The sequence below is a fragment of the Dermacentor silvarum genome, chromosome 1, assembly GCF_013339745.2.
Source record: "Dermacentor silvarum isolate Dsil-2018 chromosome 1, BIME_Dsil_1.4, whole genome shotgun sequence".
NCBI classification, from domain to species: domain Eukaryota; kingdom Metazoa; phylum Arthropoda; class Arachnida; order Ixodida; family Ixodidae; genus Dermacentor; species Dermacentor silvarum.
In genome coordinates this window covers 432,204,278-432,220,512 of record NC_051154.1, presented here as the reverse complement: position 1 = coordinate 432,220,512, position 16,235 = coordinate 432,204,278, and the positions used below count along the sequence as shown (strand labels likewise).

Here is a 16,235-nt window from a genome sequence, read left to right as displayed (position 1 = left end):
AGTTACTTTTTACGTTTATTTACTTTTTACTTTTTATTTTTTCTCTCCCTTGAGGTTCTTTCTGAACCATACTATGTTTTTATTTTAGGGATAATTGAAAAAGCCCCTTTGTTGGGATACATTTTTCACTTTGTTTATTATGCAAAGCATGCACATGGTGCAGGTGTATTGCCGGCAGGCTTTTCTCCCTATTATATTGGGTGCAATAGCACTCTTTTATTGTTTAAGACATTTTATGCCTTTCTTTCCATTAGCTAGTTGAGATTTATTTTATCTACCTATCTTCAACTACTGTAGCTATAACAAATGTAGCTTTCTTAGTTTCTTGTCTGTGGTCTCTATTATGGCGAAAAGAAAAAGCAGGCAAAGCAGCTCCGTTCACATCGAACTTTAACCAACTGGTCAAAAATTAACTGCAGCTTTGCGGAGTCTCAATACGGAAACGTTATAGCTGTACTTGTAATAAGGCGACAACGAAGTACATAAGTAAGATGCACATTTCAATCACAGGTTAATGTACGCCATTACAAATATTCAAGCCGGGTAGGCTGTTTGGTGAATACCTCGATATATTTTCGTTCATTTCATATGTTGATTAAAAAATGAAATTATGGGTTTTTACGCGCCAAAACCCCGCTCTTAATATGAGGCACGCCGTGGTGGAAGACTCCGGAAAATTAGGACCACCTGGGGTTCTTTACCGTGTACCTAAATCTAAGTATATGGTTTTCGCATTCCGCCCGCATTGAAATGCGGCTGCCGTGGCCGGGATTTGATCCCTCGATCTCGTGCTCAGCAGCCCAACACCATAGCCACTAAGAAACCACGGCGGGTCCATATGTTGATGAGCTTTTCGCTCCTGCCTGTATTTACTCAGTATTAATTTGTAGGCCTAAGTGTTGGCCTACTATCTCACAACTTTGAAAAACACCCCCAAAATGCCGAGCTCTTGGCAAAGTTTGGAAAGCTTTAGCGATATGGCAGCCTACTGCACAAGCATTTTAGTATGTCTCAAAAGGGTGATAGCAAAAGCACGCGCCATTCAGATATGATTTAAAGATCCATGTTGCTATTCAACATCAACTTGTTGATTTCTCCAAGTGACTTGTTACTAATGCAACATCTCATTTAGAAATGCGTCCCTTATACCCTTGCCACACGACATATCTAATGTCATTTCCAACGAATGACATGGGGTTTAATGTCATTTTCACCGCGCGCTGTCACACGGCGAGAACTAATGTCATTTGAAAATGATGACAATGACGATAGTAAAAAAAAAGTAGAGACGCAATAATAGCGTCGTACCTAATTTAGTGCGATGATTATTTTGTAGTATGCTAAAATCCGTTGCAATGAGTGACCCTCCCTTTCACACCGTGTTTTTGGATCACTAACTCGTTGACACTGGCAACTGAGTCGAGTCAAGCCAAGCCAAAGATCAGGCAAACAACATGGCGGAAAGCACTACGGGCGCTACCGCTACGGTGGCTAGAACTACCGCTATGTCTGCTGAAGAAGCACGAGAACGGCAGTTGCGTGTAATCGCTGCTCTGATTTGCATGCGGGCCAGACATCGCAACGACGAAAGGAAGCTGAACCTCGAGTTGGAAACGCAAGAAGCGATTTCTAGGGAGTACTAAGAGCGGCTGTGCGAAACTAATTCCCATAGCTGAGTGTGTGGGTTTCCCCTTCGGACCACTGCGCGCGGCTCCTAATGTCCTTATCACGGTCTTCTTGGTTTGGTGTCATCGCAAAACACGCACGTGTTTAACCAAGCGGCTCCTGCGAAGTGCGCGCTGCTGGCTACGGCTGGCGCGAACAAACACGACTGCCACAGTGCCACAGCCAAAGCCAAAGCCAAAGATGGCCGCCTAGTCACTGGATTGAGAGTAGCTTTATGCAATTATGCACTGTGGTGTACTTAAACGCCATGAAAGTAGAACATTATGCAATAAAAATTGACAAAAGAAGAGTTGTTTTTCTTAAACAATAAAAAAACATGCACTGTTTGCGAAGCTGATTGGTAGGCTCCTGGTGTTGAGACTACACATTTGGTTCCAAAACGAATGCGAATGAGTTCGGCAAACTCATTCGTTTGCAAATGTCATTTTCAACGAATGCCATTACATTTTCCCGTGTGACAGCAAACAAATGACATTACGAGCGAATGTCATTCGTTGGAAATGACATTAGATCTGCCGTGTGACAGGGGTAACACCTAAGTGCGCTATAAAGGGTTTTGAAAAGTACGCGGTTTTGTACTGCATTGGTTGCGCCTACATAAACCGCCTCATTCGTAAATGTACGGGGTGATTGCACTACTCCGACCATGACGATTGTCTCCATGGCACCCACACACAAATGAGAACGGGATGAAGAAATGCTCGTCTACCTAGCTTTAGGTGAGCCTAAAGAACTCCGTCTCAGGGAGGTTAATCTGGAACCTTCTACTATGGAGTCGCTTATTGCCCGTGTGTTTCTCTGGGATTTTAAATCCTATAAAATAATCATCACTCAACTCAGAGAGAGACAGACATCATATCTGGAATATGGGGTGAGGTCATACGACTAGCAAAAGGAGGAACGGAGATAGCATGCGTGAACAGCAATACGGAAAGAGAGCGCACACATGCATTCATTTGAAACGTAAATGCCGAAACAGACGAGTAGATTTTGTGAGGGCAAGCTTTTGAGAGAGTAGTGCACTTCGTAACACTGTTGAACAACGGCATTTTGCATTTTTTTCTGCTAATTTCATCTTGCTTCAGCTGGTTTTGCCTCGTGGCCTAAGAAAAGAATTGCCTGATAAACTTGCCTCTCCTCCCCCACGCTTGTGCACATGCGCAGAGACTGAGGAGGGTACCGTTGAAGGCACCGAAGCATCTCGCATGATCACGCCTTACGAAGTTCACCCGTATTCGGCCTTCTACGAGCTGCTGACACTATCCGTGGAAGGGGCCGTCCTCTTCGTCGTCCTGCTCTTGCTCGAGGGAAACTGGACGCGACGCCTGGAGCGACACAGGACGGAACCGGAGTCTAGTTTTGTCCAACCCAACTCCCCCAATGCCGCACTCAAGCCGGTGGCACGCGGGAGAAAGGTAAAAGTAGCGTCACATTCAAAACGCGTCAAATGCATTGGAATATCAAAACATACAAGCAACAAAAAGTACAAAAATACCTCCGAAATAACGGTTATCAGGAGAAGAGCTCGGCGCACTTGTAGAAAACATAATTCCTGGTTTGGCAGTGGTACACATGGTTTGCTAAACAAGGGTACACAAAAGGCCCCACTTGAGCCTCGCTTATCAATCGTTTCATCTCTCACAAATGTTTGCCCTCAATGGCAGCATCATTAAACAAGGGAGAGGGTAGGGCCATTTGTGTTCTTTGGAACAAACAGAGAGGAAATTTGGTGAATCTTTGTTTACTTTGTTACTGTGTTAAGGCAACAAAATAAGTCTCTGTGTTAGTGGATGCGTTACTAGAATTCCGTACGATGTCATACCAACAATCCCACATTGCAATGCTCAAACTGAGAGACGCAGAGACAGTGATGACGCAGAGACAGAGATGAATACCACAGCACTGTGGTGTTCATCTCTGTCTCGGTGGCACTGTTTTTCACGCTCTTAGTTCAAGCGTTGCAATACCAACAAGCCCAAGCATACACTTCACAACTCGCATTGTAATTTCATGTAATCCCAGGTGGCAGGGGAAGTCGTTGACCACGACGTCGCTGCGGAGGAAGAACTGGTGGCTGCGTTTTCTTATGGCATGAAGCGCTTCGTACCTGTGGGCGCCCCACCGCGCATGGCTATGCTCGTGTATCGTCTCTTTCGCGCCTACGGCTTCGGTGGTCATAACCGTGTGCTCAAGGTGCGTGATAAGTAGCGTCCTGCCCCATGTACTTGCAGGGCATTACGCTAGCACTGTTGTATCCGTTGTATCCCTTATTTTTGAGTTGGTTGACAGAATCAGATAGCGCCTCTGCCGACGGAATCTGGAAATTGCATAAACCTGCAGAGAAACTTGCATTTCCTTTGAAGATAAGGATTACCGTGTACGCAGCACGCTACGGAGCATTCTTATACGCTGCTCTTCCCACAGGGGTTGTGGTAGCGCACAGTTCCTCTTTCATTGTGCCAAAATCTACCAGCTGCGCGCTCATTAGATTTCAAAGTTTCGAAAGCGTATCTGCGAATGCAAAAAGCAGAAACTTCTAATGTTTCGCAGTTTGTCGAGACACTCGAAACAATGTAGAAATATAGTAAAAAGGTATCATAGCGAAAAACACAACATCAGATGATTATTTGCGAGAGGAATTTTTGCGGGTTACGGAACTTTGTATTATCTATCTGACATTTCTGTTGCATATAATTATAACAGTAATTTTATTCACAGAGAGTATTTTACTGGCTACCGTAATTATTGTCCATGAAAGCAATTGGCGTGCTCATTGCACGTTTGCGCCACTTCAAGTGGCGTTGCGGATTGGTGAGTTTAATTTTACGTGCTTTTCATGGTAAATAAAAGCAACATTGAACGTGCATGCGAATTTAGACATGTATAGTGGTAGCCAAGAGTGAACAACACGTAGATTCTGTTATGGCAGAGCCTCGAGGTTGCATAGCTGCAGATGCCGAAAATTTCCGCCGGACATTTTCTAGTGAAACAAAGGACTTGTACGAAAGTTATTTAAACTTAGCTCTACAAGTGTGTCTGTTATGTGGTGCAGCGAGATAGCCTGTCATTGGAATGCGAAATCATGAAGGTTCCCAGAGGTATTGAGGGTCGAAGGAAGCGAGAAATTTCCATGGAAGCATTTCCCGATGAAATGATACGAAAAGTCAAACTAAGCTCAATAAGGCACTCACGAGAACAATCTGTGTTAGCAGTTGGCTTTCATAGATCACATAAACCACTATTGTCCAGTGTTCGTATTAACAAAACTTATCTCTTGTAAACGCTGTCCTTGATGGGCCATCTTATAGCGACCATCATCACTTTATGATTCCAGTCGCCACCGTGAGTGGCGGTTGCCCGAACAACGGAAAAAGAAAAAGTGGTGTTACACAACGGTAGCTTTTTAGATACTTGCTAAAATATTTTCAAGATACCCTACCGTGAAAGCAAACATTATTCTTTAAGATGGTTCGCTTGCTTTTATTGCAAGAAACAAGCATACTGTCAAGCTTCAGCAAAACACTGCACAAAGTCTTTATACTCCGATCGTGCGCACTGAACACGCCGTAAAATCTAAAGTTGCTTCTGTTCTATGGGCCTGCCAAATATCCATGGGAATTCGACGCATGGCGGCTTATTCCACTTCCTGATGCAGTTTCTAACAAATCTAGTGCAACCACAACATTGCGTGGACTGTCCTATCTATCGTCTTTATCGGTAAATAGTCACATCCTATGTGCCATACACGGGCAGCACGTAGACATTACTGGACAGAGGAGCAGATTTTCGAAATACTGCACGCAACTTGATAAAAATAAAAGATGTTGTATACTACAGAAAGTGTGTGAAATGTGCGCCATGAATATATTTCTGGTCATAAAGTTTAATGCGAAAGGCCCGCCGCGGTGGCTCACTTAGCTAAGGCATTGCGCTGCTGAGCACGAGGTCGCGGAATCTAATCCCGGCAGCGGCGGCCGCCTTACCATATAGGCGAAATGCAAAAACGACACGTGTGCTTGCGTTGTAGTGCACGTTAAAGAACCGCAGGTGCTCAAAATTAATCCGGAGCTTTTCACTACGGCCTGCCTCATTATCAGAACTTGTTTTGGCACGTAAAACCCCAGAACGAAGACGCTTAATTCGATAAACCTCAATGTGCCTTACTCTAGTAAATAAGATTTAATACTATTTTTTTTTCTTGTACTATATGCCCGGAAAACACCAGGACAGTTTTTTTCTCAAAAAAGGATGTTTCTTAAGTCCTCGCTACTCTAATATTGTGCCCAGGGGCACAAACTCAGCGCTGCAGACTTTTGCCACAGTTTATAGAATGGCACATAAACTTCCACTTAAGGACTGCCATTTTCATGGAGAGTGTCTCGTCTGGAGCTCTTTCTTACCGTGCTTTATTTTAGCATCGCAATGTGAATCGCTTGACATCGTATCGTGATACCCCACACGAGTGTCTAGTGTGACAGTGGAATTTCATGCGCTGTGTGTGTCCTACAATGCCTGTTGATGTCATGTCAAATTCATGCACGTCTAAGGAATGCATACGTTATTTCTTTCTACAGCGATAATGTTAGTGCAACTACCAACCAAAATGTACAGGCAAATAACGCACGTGGTAATATACAACGTAAGCTGCTTGGGACGAATTCACAAAGCTTTTATTGCATATGTGCCCTTCGCCATTAGCCGGGCGCATTCGCTTATATTATTTCCAGCATAAGGTTTTGGCTAGAATGTGCTCGCACAAACAATTTAAGCGTGACCGCTTTTAAAAAGCTTTCTATGTCTCACTGATTCGTGCGTGAGCGCCGAAAACGCACTGCAGGAAAGTCAACATACACAATAGAACTATCTGCGCATCTGCGCACACTATAGAAAAACGGCGCACGACATATACGTCAAGGTAAATATAACTGGTAGCGAAGCTTCCATAGAAGCCCATACGTTCAAAACATGGCGGCTTATCGGTGGTTCATGGGGCTTACCGCCATCTGTGTGAGGAGGGAACACTTCTGGCGGAAGAAAAAAATAATTTGGCGTCTTATCTGTTAAAAACAAATAAAGGCTATATGCAACTTGACGAAATGTGTCTTCATTCAACTTCAACGTTCAAAAAATACAATCCTAAACAAGCAATCAAAACACATATGCATTGCATCGGGTCGCTCAGCCTTTCTTGGGTTCGTTGCGTGGTCGTTGGCTTTGGACTTTGGGTTTGCATGGGAGAAAGCTTCGCGTTCAACCATCTTTCTTTAAGAAGGGGCTTTGATTTTTTGGGAATTGACAAAAACATTATTCCACTATAGATTGTTGGTGCGAGCTAATTCTAGCCAATGCTTATGCTGGAAATAATATTAGTAAAGGCGTCGACCAATAGCAAAGAGCACTTGGAATTGAATTGAATTTAATCCAATAAGTGCTTTGTGAATTCGGCCCCAGGAGTGCAAAATTTGATATTCTCAGATCCGATTAATGCGACCAAAAATTTCCGTGTAATGAATATTCGAGGGGTACGGGCGAGGGGTGGGGGAGAGAAAGAAGATTAGACAAAGATAACAAGGCGAAGCTAGAAGTACGACAGCTGATTAGGTGCGTTGTGACAAATTATCAAATTTTTATAAATGGTGGCCAGAGTTCTTATCTGGTGTTAAGAGGGACGAAGAAACTGCATGGGTGGCAAAGGCTGCTTGAATTAGTCGTACTAACACATTGCTGGAAATTCGTTTGTAGTTTTGCAATACTTAATGAAGCTGTCGTGTTCTTTTCCCGGTTTTAAATAATTAACGAACGGACGCAGATGGGATAATGAGGCCATATTCTGCTTCAAGCATTGTGGAAAACAGCTAGGTGCGTCGCTCCGCTATACACCACTATGTTTATCAGACTGCCTCGCGCAGGGGCTGAGCTTTGGTCTTCGTGCGGGAGAGTGCTTCGCCCTGTTAGGCGTCAACGGGGCCGGCAAGACGACCACGTTCCGCATCTTGACTGGAGAGCTGCTTCCTCACAACGGGGACGCCTTCATCGACGGCTTCTCGGTTGTCCGCAACACGCGCGATGTACGTGAACCTTTTGCTGTTTATCTTGTTTCATGATTTTATTTCTATTGCATGCAGACGGTGTTCAATTCAATCAAATTGCGATTGCAGCAGAACGTTAAGTGAGTCAAAGTTTGATTGCCATTTTCGTATTCAGCGTACGACGAACTTTTCCCTAATTTTTTTATCAGCACACATCTGCCACGTGTCAAAATTTCCATAAACAACTCCCTGTAGTATCTTAAAAGGCTACTGACAAGGATATTTTGTGTACCGCTTTTGCTTGCTTTTATGGTAGCTCTTGAATTCATATTTACGGTACGAGGCCTCAATGCAGCGAAAAATCTAGGCCTTAAGTTTAGCACAGAGAAATCGGAAATTATGATCTTTAAGGAAGAGATGGCTTATTATGAGGTGCCAATTTAACAAGTCATATCCATAGTCAACAATATAAATACCTCGGCGTATAGGTACATAAACGAAGGAAATACTTACTCAAACATCCACCAATATAATATGAAAATAAAGCGAAAGCTGAATGCGGCAATAATGAAACATTAAGCTCTTTCGGTCCACAATAAATATGAGCTGGTGCGTGGAATCTGGAAATGAGTAATGGTGGCAGCGCTAATGATCGTAAATGCCATTCTATGCTTTAAATCTGATATCTTGTTGAGGTTGGAAGTTAAGCAAAGATCGGTAGGCCGGTTGGACAGGAAGCCCACGGCAAAATAACAAATGAGGTAGTGCAAGGTGACATGGGTTGGGCCTTGTTTGAAGTCACGGAACTGCATAGAAAAATTAGTTTTGAAGAAGACTCAGGAACCTGGATGAAAATAAATGGGCGGCTAAAGTGCACAAGTATCTGTACCTGAAAAGCGTGGACACAGAATGGAGGAAGAGGTCAAGAAAGTTGGCCGCCAAGTACAGGATAATTCAAACTGTACATAGACAACCAGCAGTCATCAGAAAGAAAGTGAGAGAAATAGAGACAGTGAATTTGATGCAACGAATGAAAACAAAAGAGACCTTGGAGATTCACAACAATGAGGATAAAGAAGTTAGGAAAGAAAATCTGTGCGATAACACCAGAGGAAATGCTTGCCCTTTGAAGCTCGAGCTGGCTGCCTGAGGAAAAAAAACATACCGGAGCAAATATTCGCAACTAGATGAGGGATGTGTATGCTGTAACGAAAATCGTGAGACCACTCAGCACATCCTAATCGAGTGCGAAGGCATTCCCCATGTGAGACCCGTGGGTAACGTACACCTTCCGGAAGCGCTTGGATTTAAGTGGATGGAAGCATCAACCGGTCAGCAGTCGAGATAAGCAAGATACGTTTACAGTATTGGTGGGAAAAAAAGCAGGGAAGACATTGATACGACCGGATCCATTACAGGCATAGGTAGTGGTAGAAGGCAGTTAGAGAAGTTTTGAATAAGAGCAAACGATTGAAGAGATCTATGCAAAAATGCTAGAATGACTCACGTACAGCATACCTGAGTAACTCAAGCAAGCTATATGACTATTTGTCACCGCCCTGTTTCAAAGAGGATGTCAATAAATCATCACAGAGCCCTCCATGCGGCGCAAACATTTTAATGAGCCGATGTACATCTCTTCAATCTCTCATTCACACCGCATGAATTACTGCTGCACATCGTGTGTATGCACAGGTTTCGTACTGCACGCGGTGTATGTCGGCGCATGTGGACGCTTCATTCGAAGGACATGTTAACGGTGTACACGCTTCGATGTCACTTCAAGAGGATCTGTGCCGTGGACGACTATTTTCGCGGCTGCAACATGGCGAAAGAGCAGCGTCTGCTTAGCCATATAGGTGACGCGGAGCAGTTAATCGGGACGTCATCGTCCTCGTCAGGGCGAAGTGCGTTTCACAAGTCAAGGACGACGCTGTTTATGACGTGGAGTTCGAGGTAAGCAGAGGGTTTTGCACATTGACAATCACATTCCTGTTTTGTTTAGTTCGCCGCGTGTACTATGTACTCTCGATTTTTGTAATTGGATGCACGTGGTAAGGGCGCAACCGTTTTCGTTTGATGTTAAGCGACCCTGATGCAGTGACAGCTTTCAAACGAGATATCTTACTTCACTAGTGCCAATACAAGCGCACGTGCGATACACTTTGAGTTAGCCTACCATATTTTGGTAACGCATGGTGCACTTTGGTATCGCATGTGCTATTTTTCGGGCACACTTTTCTTTTGCAAACTTGATTGATACGACCAACCACACGGCGCACTTTCGATAGCGATTAAGTTCTTCAATCGCGATTGTTAATTTGCGCAAATTGTGGAAAAGAGCTAATCGCAATCGAGAAATTTTATCTTCGTCGCGATGAAGTGCACCCTGAGACTGGGCTATAACTGTTCACGCAGTAAGAGATAGTTCACTGTGTCTTTTTGCAGCAAACCAATGTACGTGCAACAACAGCCAATGCATTTTTCCTTTTTTGCAGCTGTCGGAATCGTGGCCCCTCACGCGAGAGCTTCGCATTTCCTGGCGCAAGTGCACTTGAATTGCTGATATACAGGGTCAGTGCAAGCATGCAGCGCCCGTGTGCCTCTATATCAACAGCTGTAAAGAGGAGAGCTTCACAAGCCGACCTCACCCACCCGCGGTACCTTTCGCGCGATGGAAGACGGTGCGCTAGCTCCCGCTTTTCCGGCTTTTTAACACGAAAGTGTTTTATGCCGGGGTCCACCAAGACTTCACTGACGTATTTCCGTCACGGAAATACGTCACACGAACATACACGAACATAATACAAAGAAAGAAACCAGAAGAAAAAGTTCCACAAACATGCAAAATATGGAAATCGAACCCACGACCTCTCGGTCCGCGACGATAGATCGCCGAGCGTTTAACCCATTGCGCCACAAACGCATTTGCAGAGAGCTACACAGACGCGCCTTATATATCTAAAGCCCAGACCACACGTACGCTTGCAAACGCGCGCAAGCTCGCGTCCGCGCGCCCACGCATGCGCAGACGGTGCGGCACGGCTCGTGCGCGGCGAAACGCGGCGCGATCTCGGTGATCAGCTCCTCTCAGTTATCGCGCGCCTGGGCTGCCTCGCGTAGGCGCGCCTGGCTACGCAGCGACGGCGCGGTACATTCAACTCTCAGTTAAGCAGAATTATACCATGCAAGAAAGTGCTTCTTCTTCACTTTTTGTGCTGATCTAACAGCTCCAAAAAGATAACAATTACATTTATAGATATCGAAGCATTTTGAAGCACTGCCAACAACGAAATACGAAGTGGCGTCTGCCAAGGTGTAAACAAGTGAGGCCAGTGAACGCGCGCTGTCGCGCGTATTTGTGGATGCAAACCGCCATTCCTCGCTAGGCGCGGCAACCGCAAGGCGCGTAGACGCGAGCTTACGCGCGTCCGCAAGCGTACGTGTGGTCTGGGCTTATCACTCCTCCGTGTACCCGCGCTCTTGCTCGGGGCGGTGCCGCCGCCTACGAGCAGAAAAGAGAAGTACTGCATTATGACACTAACGCGCACCGACAGTGAACGCTTCGGTGGTCTCAGCACTACGACGCCTCGATGCCAGCATTCGAAGGGACGCTGGCATCAAGAAGCACTACCAACGCCACCTAGGTGGCGTTCACCGTACTCAGCACAGCGGAGCGTGGCCTCCGCAATTAGCTCTGAAAATGTTTCTGAAGTTGATCGCGGAGGCTGCAATTACGACGCGCTGTACGCGCTGATTTGACTCGGTGACGATTCAGTTACGTGCTTTGTCTTGCGCGTTGTATTAGTGTGTCAGTTACGTGCTTCGTCTTTCGCGTTGTGCTAGCGTGTGCAGCGTAGTGCAGCTTCCATATGCACGACGGTTGCTCATGGTCATCGACGTTGGTAGTCGTGATGGAGGAGACGTGCCACCAGGCGTCAGCGTGGGTGCATCAACGCCTAAGGGCGCTTTAGCCACAAAACACCAATAGACATTATATATCAATGTGCAATAAACATTACACTACTTCTGTGAAGACACGTTTCACTTTCGTGTTCTATACCGATTCCTATATAAGAGGGATCAACCACATTTTTTTTGTGCATTCATTCAATGTTGTGGCACCAAGTGAGCAGCAGTCGTTCCCGTACAAAGTTTCACCGGACGTGCATTAGCTGAAAAACTAAATTACAACAATGTGTCATTTTGGTATTTAGACCTTATAGGAAAACTGCGTGTAGAGGCGAAACGCGCGAAAGTAGTGAATGCGTGGCATTACGAACAAAGGCATTTCGCTTTTACAAACATGGCGTAGAAAAATTTTTGGCTCTCCCGTAATCGAGAGTGGATGTAAGCATGAAATGGCTGCCGGCAAAGTAGACTGGTGCCGCGACGCAGGCCTGAAAGCTTCCTGAGCCGAAATGAACCTGTTTTGAACTGAACCTCGTTGCAAGTCTCGTCTCGACCGAACAATCCGCGGCGCGCCGGACGCACCTTGTCGCGGCCTGGTCACCCAGCGTGGCACCGTCTCTCGAAGGAGGTGGCGCAAAATACGCGCCACGGAACTCGCGGACCGCTGGCGTCGAATAGAGCACAAGCATCCCTGTCTCAGACCCCAAAATGACAATCAATTGTATGCATGGTGCACTGGATCTGTCTTTGGAACGTCGCTACTGCAAATTACAAATTAAACTTCAGCGTACTAGAAGTTACAGCTTGAGTCATATTGTGAACGAACATAAGGAATAAATCGGAAGCAATATTTCTTTGGCATTTGTTTGGGCAGTAATTAGCGTATGTAATGTGTTCCTGTACGAGGGATTGCGGGCCAGAGACCTAATTTTCTTAAGTTTTGAGTTGCCCGGACGATCTGGTTATGCTGTCGCAACGATGCCCCAAAGTTTTCATTTCATTCTCGCCCTATTCTTGTCTTGAGTGCCCGGATAACGGCTCTGTATTTTGGTTGAAGGTGTCTTGACGGTCGCCGACGACGGGAGCTAAAAGCATTTCACGCTTAAAAGACCTGACTCATCCCAAACGATACCATACGCAAAATTTGACCAAAAAATCTAATTCCCAAGCATTACCCAACTCCGGGACCTTATTTCCTATTCTTTTAAGCACAAATACACGGGCGACTGCGTGTTTTTGACACTACTTGGCCTCAGCCGACGCGATGGTACGCCGTGTACATAGAGGTGCCACAACACAGGCTCCCAGCCAGACCATGCTAGGCGCTGTTACGGGCCGGGGTTTGGTGAACCTTCAACAGCGTCAGCTTGGCGCTCGAACCAGGTTTACCATCGGAGAGGGTCCGGCAGGGAAGACGAGGTGACGTAAAAACAAAAATACGGCAGATCCCACGCCCTGTGGGAATCGATGTTATGCGAAGCAGTGTGTGGGGAGCCTACCGGCTTAACGAAAAGGCTATGGAAGCACCAAGATGTAGGCTGCTGTTTCATGACCTACATGAGACGCACGCCATGACATTCATGTCCGCGATTCTTTTTTCGCTAAGTCATTCTCATTTTTTCTGAGTCATGCTTATGACTATGACTTCTACCACCTTCCTTTAGTGTTTCCTTCAATTAGTGCCAATGTCTGAACCCATTCCTGGTGTTTTTGAGTGTTAATCTTTTTTCGCTGAGTAAATGTCATTTTTTTCTGAGTCAAGCTGATGACTATGATTTCTACCACCATCCTGTAGTGTTTCCTTCACTTAGTACGCACGACCGAACCTATTTCAGTGGTTTCTGAGTGTGAATCTTTTTTCGCTGAGTCATTGTCACTTTTGCTGACTCATGCTCATGACTATGACTTCCATTGTCATCCTTTAGGGTTTCCTTCACTTAGTACCCATGTCCGAACCCATAATAGTTACATTTAACAAAATGACCATGAGAGCACTAAGACGTAGGCGGATGTTTCACGACCTACATGACACACATATCATGACATTTATGTCACGACCTATCATTTATGCTCGTCATACAGTCTTGTCATACTATGCCAATTTTGGTACCTAGAAAGTTAACGAAACGACCATGAGAGCACCAAGAGGTAGGCGGCTAGATAGATAGATAGATAGATAGATAGATAGATGGATGGATACTGTCGAATTTAGCAAATTTTCGCCAAGAAATGCTTCGCATTTAATAACAGAAGTTTAATACAACGTTATGGGTGAGCGGTGTGCTCCAAAGAAAACATCCAAGAAACGTTCAGCCTGCAAGCTCCTACACGCGAGGGCAAAGCAACAGTGTTCTCCACGTGGCGGCTTGCTGGCTTTCGTATACCCTCCACCATACGGGCATTCTCCTTCTCTGGTACCCCTACTGCAGAGGGCCTTGTTAGGACACGTCAGGGCAAACCAGACGGAGTAGTGAGGGTGGGTTGCCGCAGCGGGGTGAACGTCCCAAGCGGGGATGAGCTGGTTTGGACATTCCGCGTATGCTCCCCTCGCGCACACGCGACGGACTTGTCGGTTCATGTTGACGAGCGTGACAGTTCGGCACACCGTATCACATGCGTTTGGCATTCGTTCAGTTCATGGCCGTGCAAAGTGAATCGTAACAGACTGCCCCGCCGCCTAATGAAATCCCGATGGGCAGGGGACGACATTCGCTGGCCAGAGGGATGACGCAGGTCGATGCTTGCAGTTGTCGTTGGTTATCGCACAGCTCTCTTGAGCACGAAACACTGTGGGTGCTCTCCAACGTTACTAAACGTCGCGGTCAGAGTCTGGATGCCTCAGAAGAGTCTGCAGCAGTTTTCCCGTTCACAGCATGCGTCTGCAAAACAACACCGAGACTCTGCCGCTCAGTCAGCAAGCGCGAGACAAATCCTCACTGAGCTCTGCCAGGCTTATTTCTCCGCTCAAAAGTGAGTTTTACTGAACTTACAGCACTAAATACACACATAAATTTCTTACACGCTTCTCAAGACATGACTTAACCCAACTGCATAAATAAAAATGTTGGAGGCCACCCCCGGGCGGGTGGCCTCCAGGGCCTCGTCCATCGATACGAGGCCTTCCCGTCACACCAACCGCTCGCAAGAGCGCGTGTCCAGCGCCTCCAAAGAGGCGATGGACGCCACAACCGGCCAGACGGCGCCGCAAGCGCCTCAGGAGCGGCGAGAATCCCGCGATCGCTCCAAAAAAGAAAAAGTCCGCATCACAGGGCCCCACAAGGGCTCTGTAAGTTAAGTTAGTTTCTTTCAAACCCACAGCACAAAAAACACTTTCAACATGAATTCACAAATAATACAATGGAACGTCAGAGGACTCCTACACAACCTCGATGACGTCAAAGAAATTCTACACAAGTTTAATCCTAAGGTGCTGTGTGTTCAAGAAACACACCTCAAACATACACAAACAAATTTCCTCAGACAATATGCTATTTTTCGCAAAGACCGCGATGACACTGTTGCGTCATCCGGTGGTGTGGCTATCGTAGTCGACAGAGGTGTTGCCTGTCGAGAAATAAAACTTCGTACGCCCCTAGAGGCAGTTGCTGTCCGAGGGGTGTTGTTTGACAAGCTAATCACTATTAGTTCTATATACATCCCTGCCAACTATTTACTTAAAGAAACGGAATTTCAAAACTACATAGATGAACTTCCGATTCCATACATAGTTGTTGGAAATTTAAACGCACATAACTCATTGTGGGGAGACTCTCGTTGCGATGCGAGAGGTCACCTAATCGAAAGCATTCTCTTTTCCTCAGGAGTGTGTATACTTAATAAGAAAGAGCCAACGTACTACACCGTGGCGCACAACACATACTCCTCCATAGATTTAACTATAGTATCGAGTACACTAATGCCGTACCTGGAGTGTTCCGTTATCAAGAACCCTTTTGGGAGCGACCACTTCCCAATTCCATTAAAGTTAACAAAACAAGATGAATGCTCACCACACTTTCCCCGATGGAAGGTTGACACAGCTAATTGGGATTAATTCCGAGAACTTACATATTTAAGCACGCATGATATTGCCTCATTTCATATAGGAGACGCTGTAGCGTATATAACAGGCTTTATAATTGACGCTGCCACAGAATGCATCCGTCAAACTAACGGACTAGCGAATAAACGTCGCATCCCGTGGTGGAATGAAGAATGCAAACAAGCACGGAAAAATCAAAACAAAGCTTGGGGACGACTTCACGACTCTCCAACTGCCGAAAACTTGATTAGTTTCAAACAAATAATGTGCCAGGGTAGAAGAACACGTGGACGTGCTAAAAGAGAGAGTTGGGAGAAGTATAGCTCTGGTATAAATTCTTACACGGATGAGACGAAAGTGTGGAATCGAGTATATAAATTAAAAGGCCGGGAGGTACACCCACTCCCCTTAGTAAGTACTCAAGGAGAGAGCCTGGAAGACCAGGCAGATTGTCTGGGCGAACACTTTGAACATGTACCCAGTGCGTCCCATTACACACAAACATTTCTCGGGTTCAAAGAACACGCAGAGCTAAAGCCCCATGATAGAAAATGTTCGCGGACTGA

At 45.7% G+C, this 16,235-nt stretch overlaps 1 protein-coding gene across 1 annotated transcript in view; it reads left to right on the top strand.

The window, feature by feature from the left end:
* LOC119448311 (phospholipid-transporting ATPase ABCA3-like) overlaps positions 1-16,235 on the top strand; it is a 150,405-nt gene that overhangs the window by 110,470 nt on the left and 23,700 nt on the right. The window contains exons 19-21 of the mRNA XM_049664094.1: positions 2,875-3,101; positions 3,709-3,879; positions 7,596-7,754. Coding sequence (XP_049520051.1) covers positions 2,875-3,101; positions 3,709-3,879; positions 7,596-7,754 — 557 coding nt within the window. The remainder of the gene's footprint in view (positions 1-2,874; positions 3,102-3,708; positions 3,880-7,595; positions 7,755-16,235) is intronic.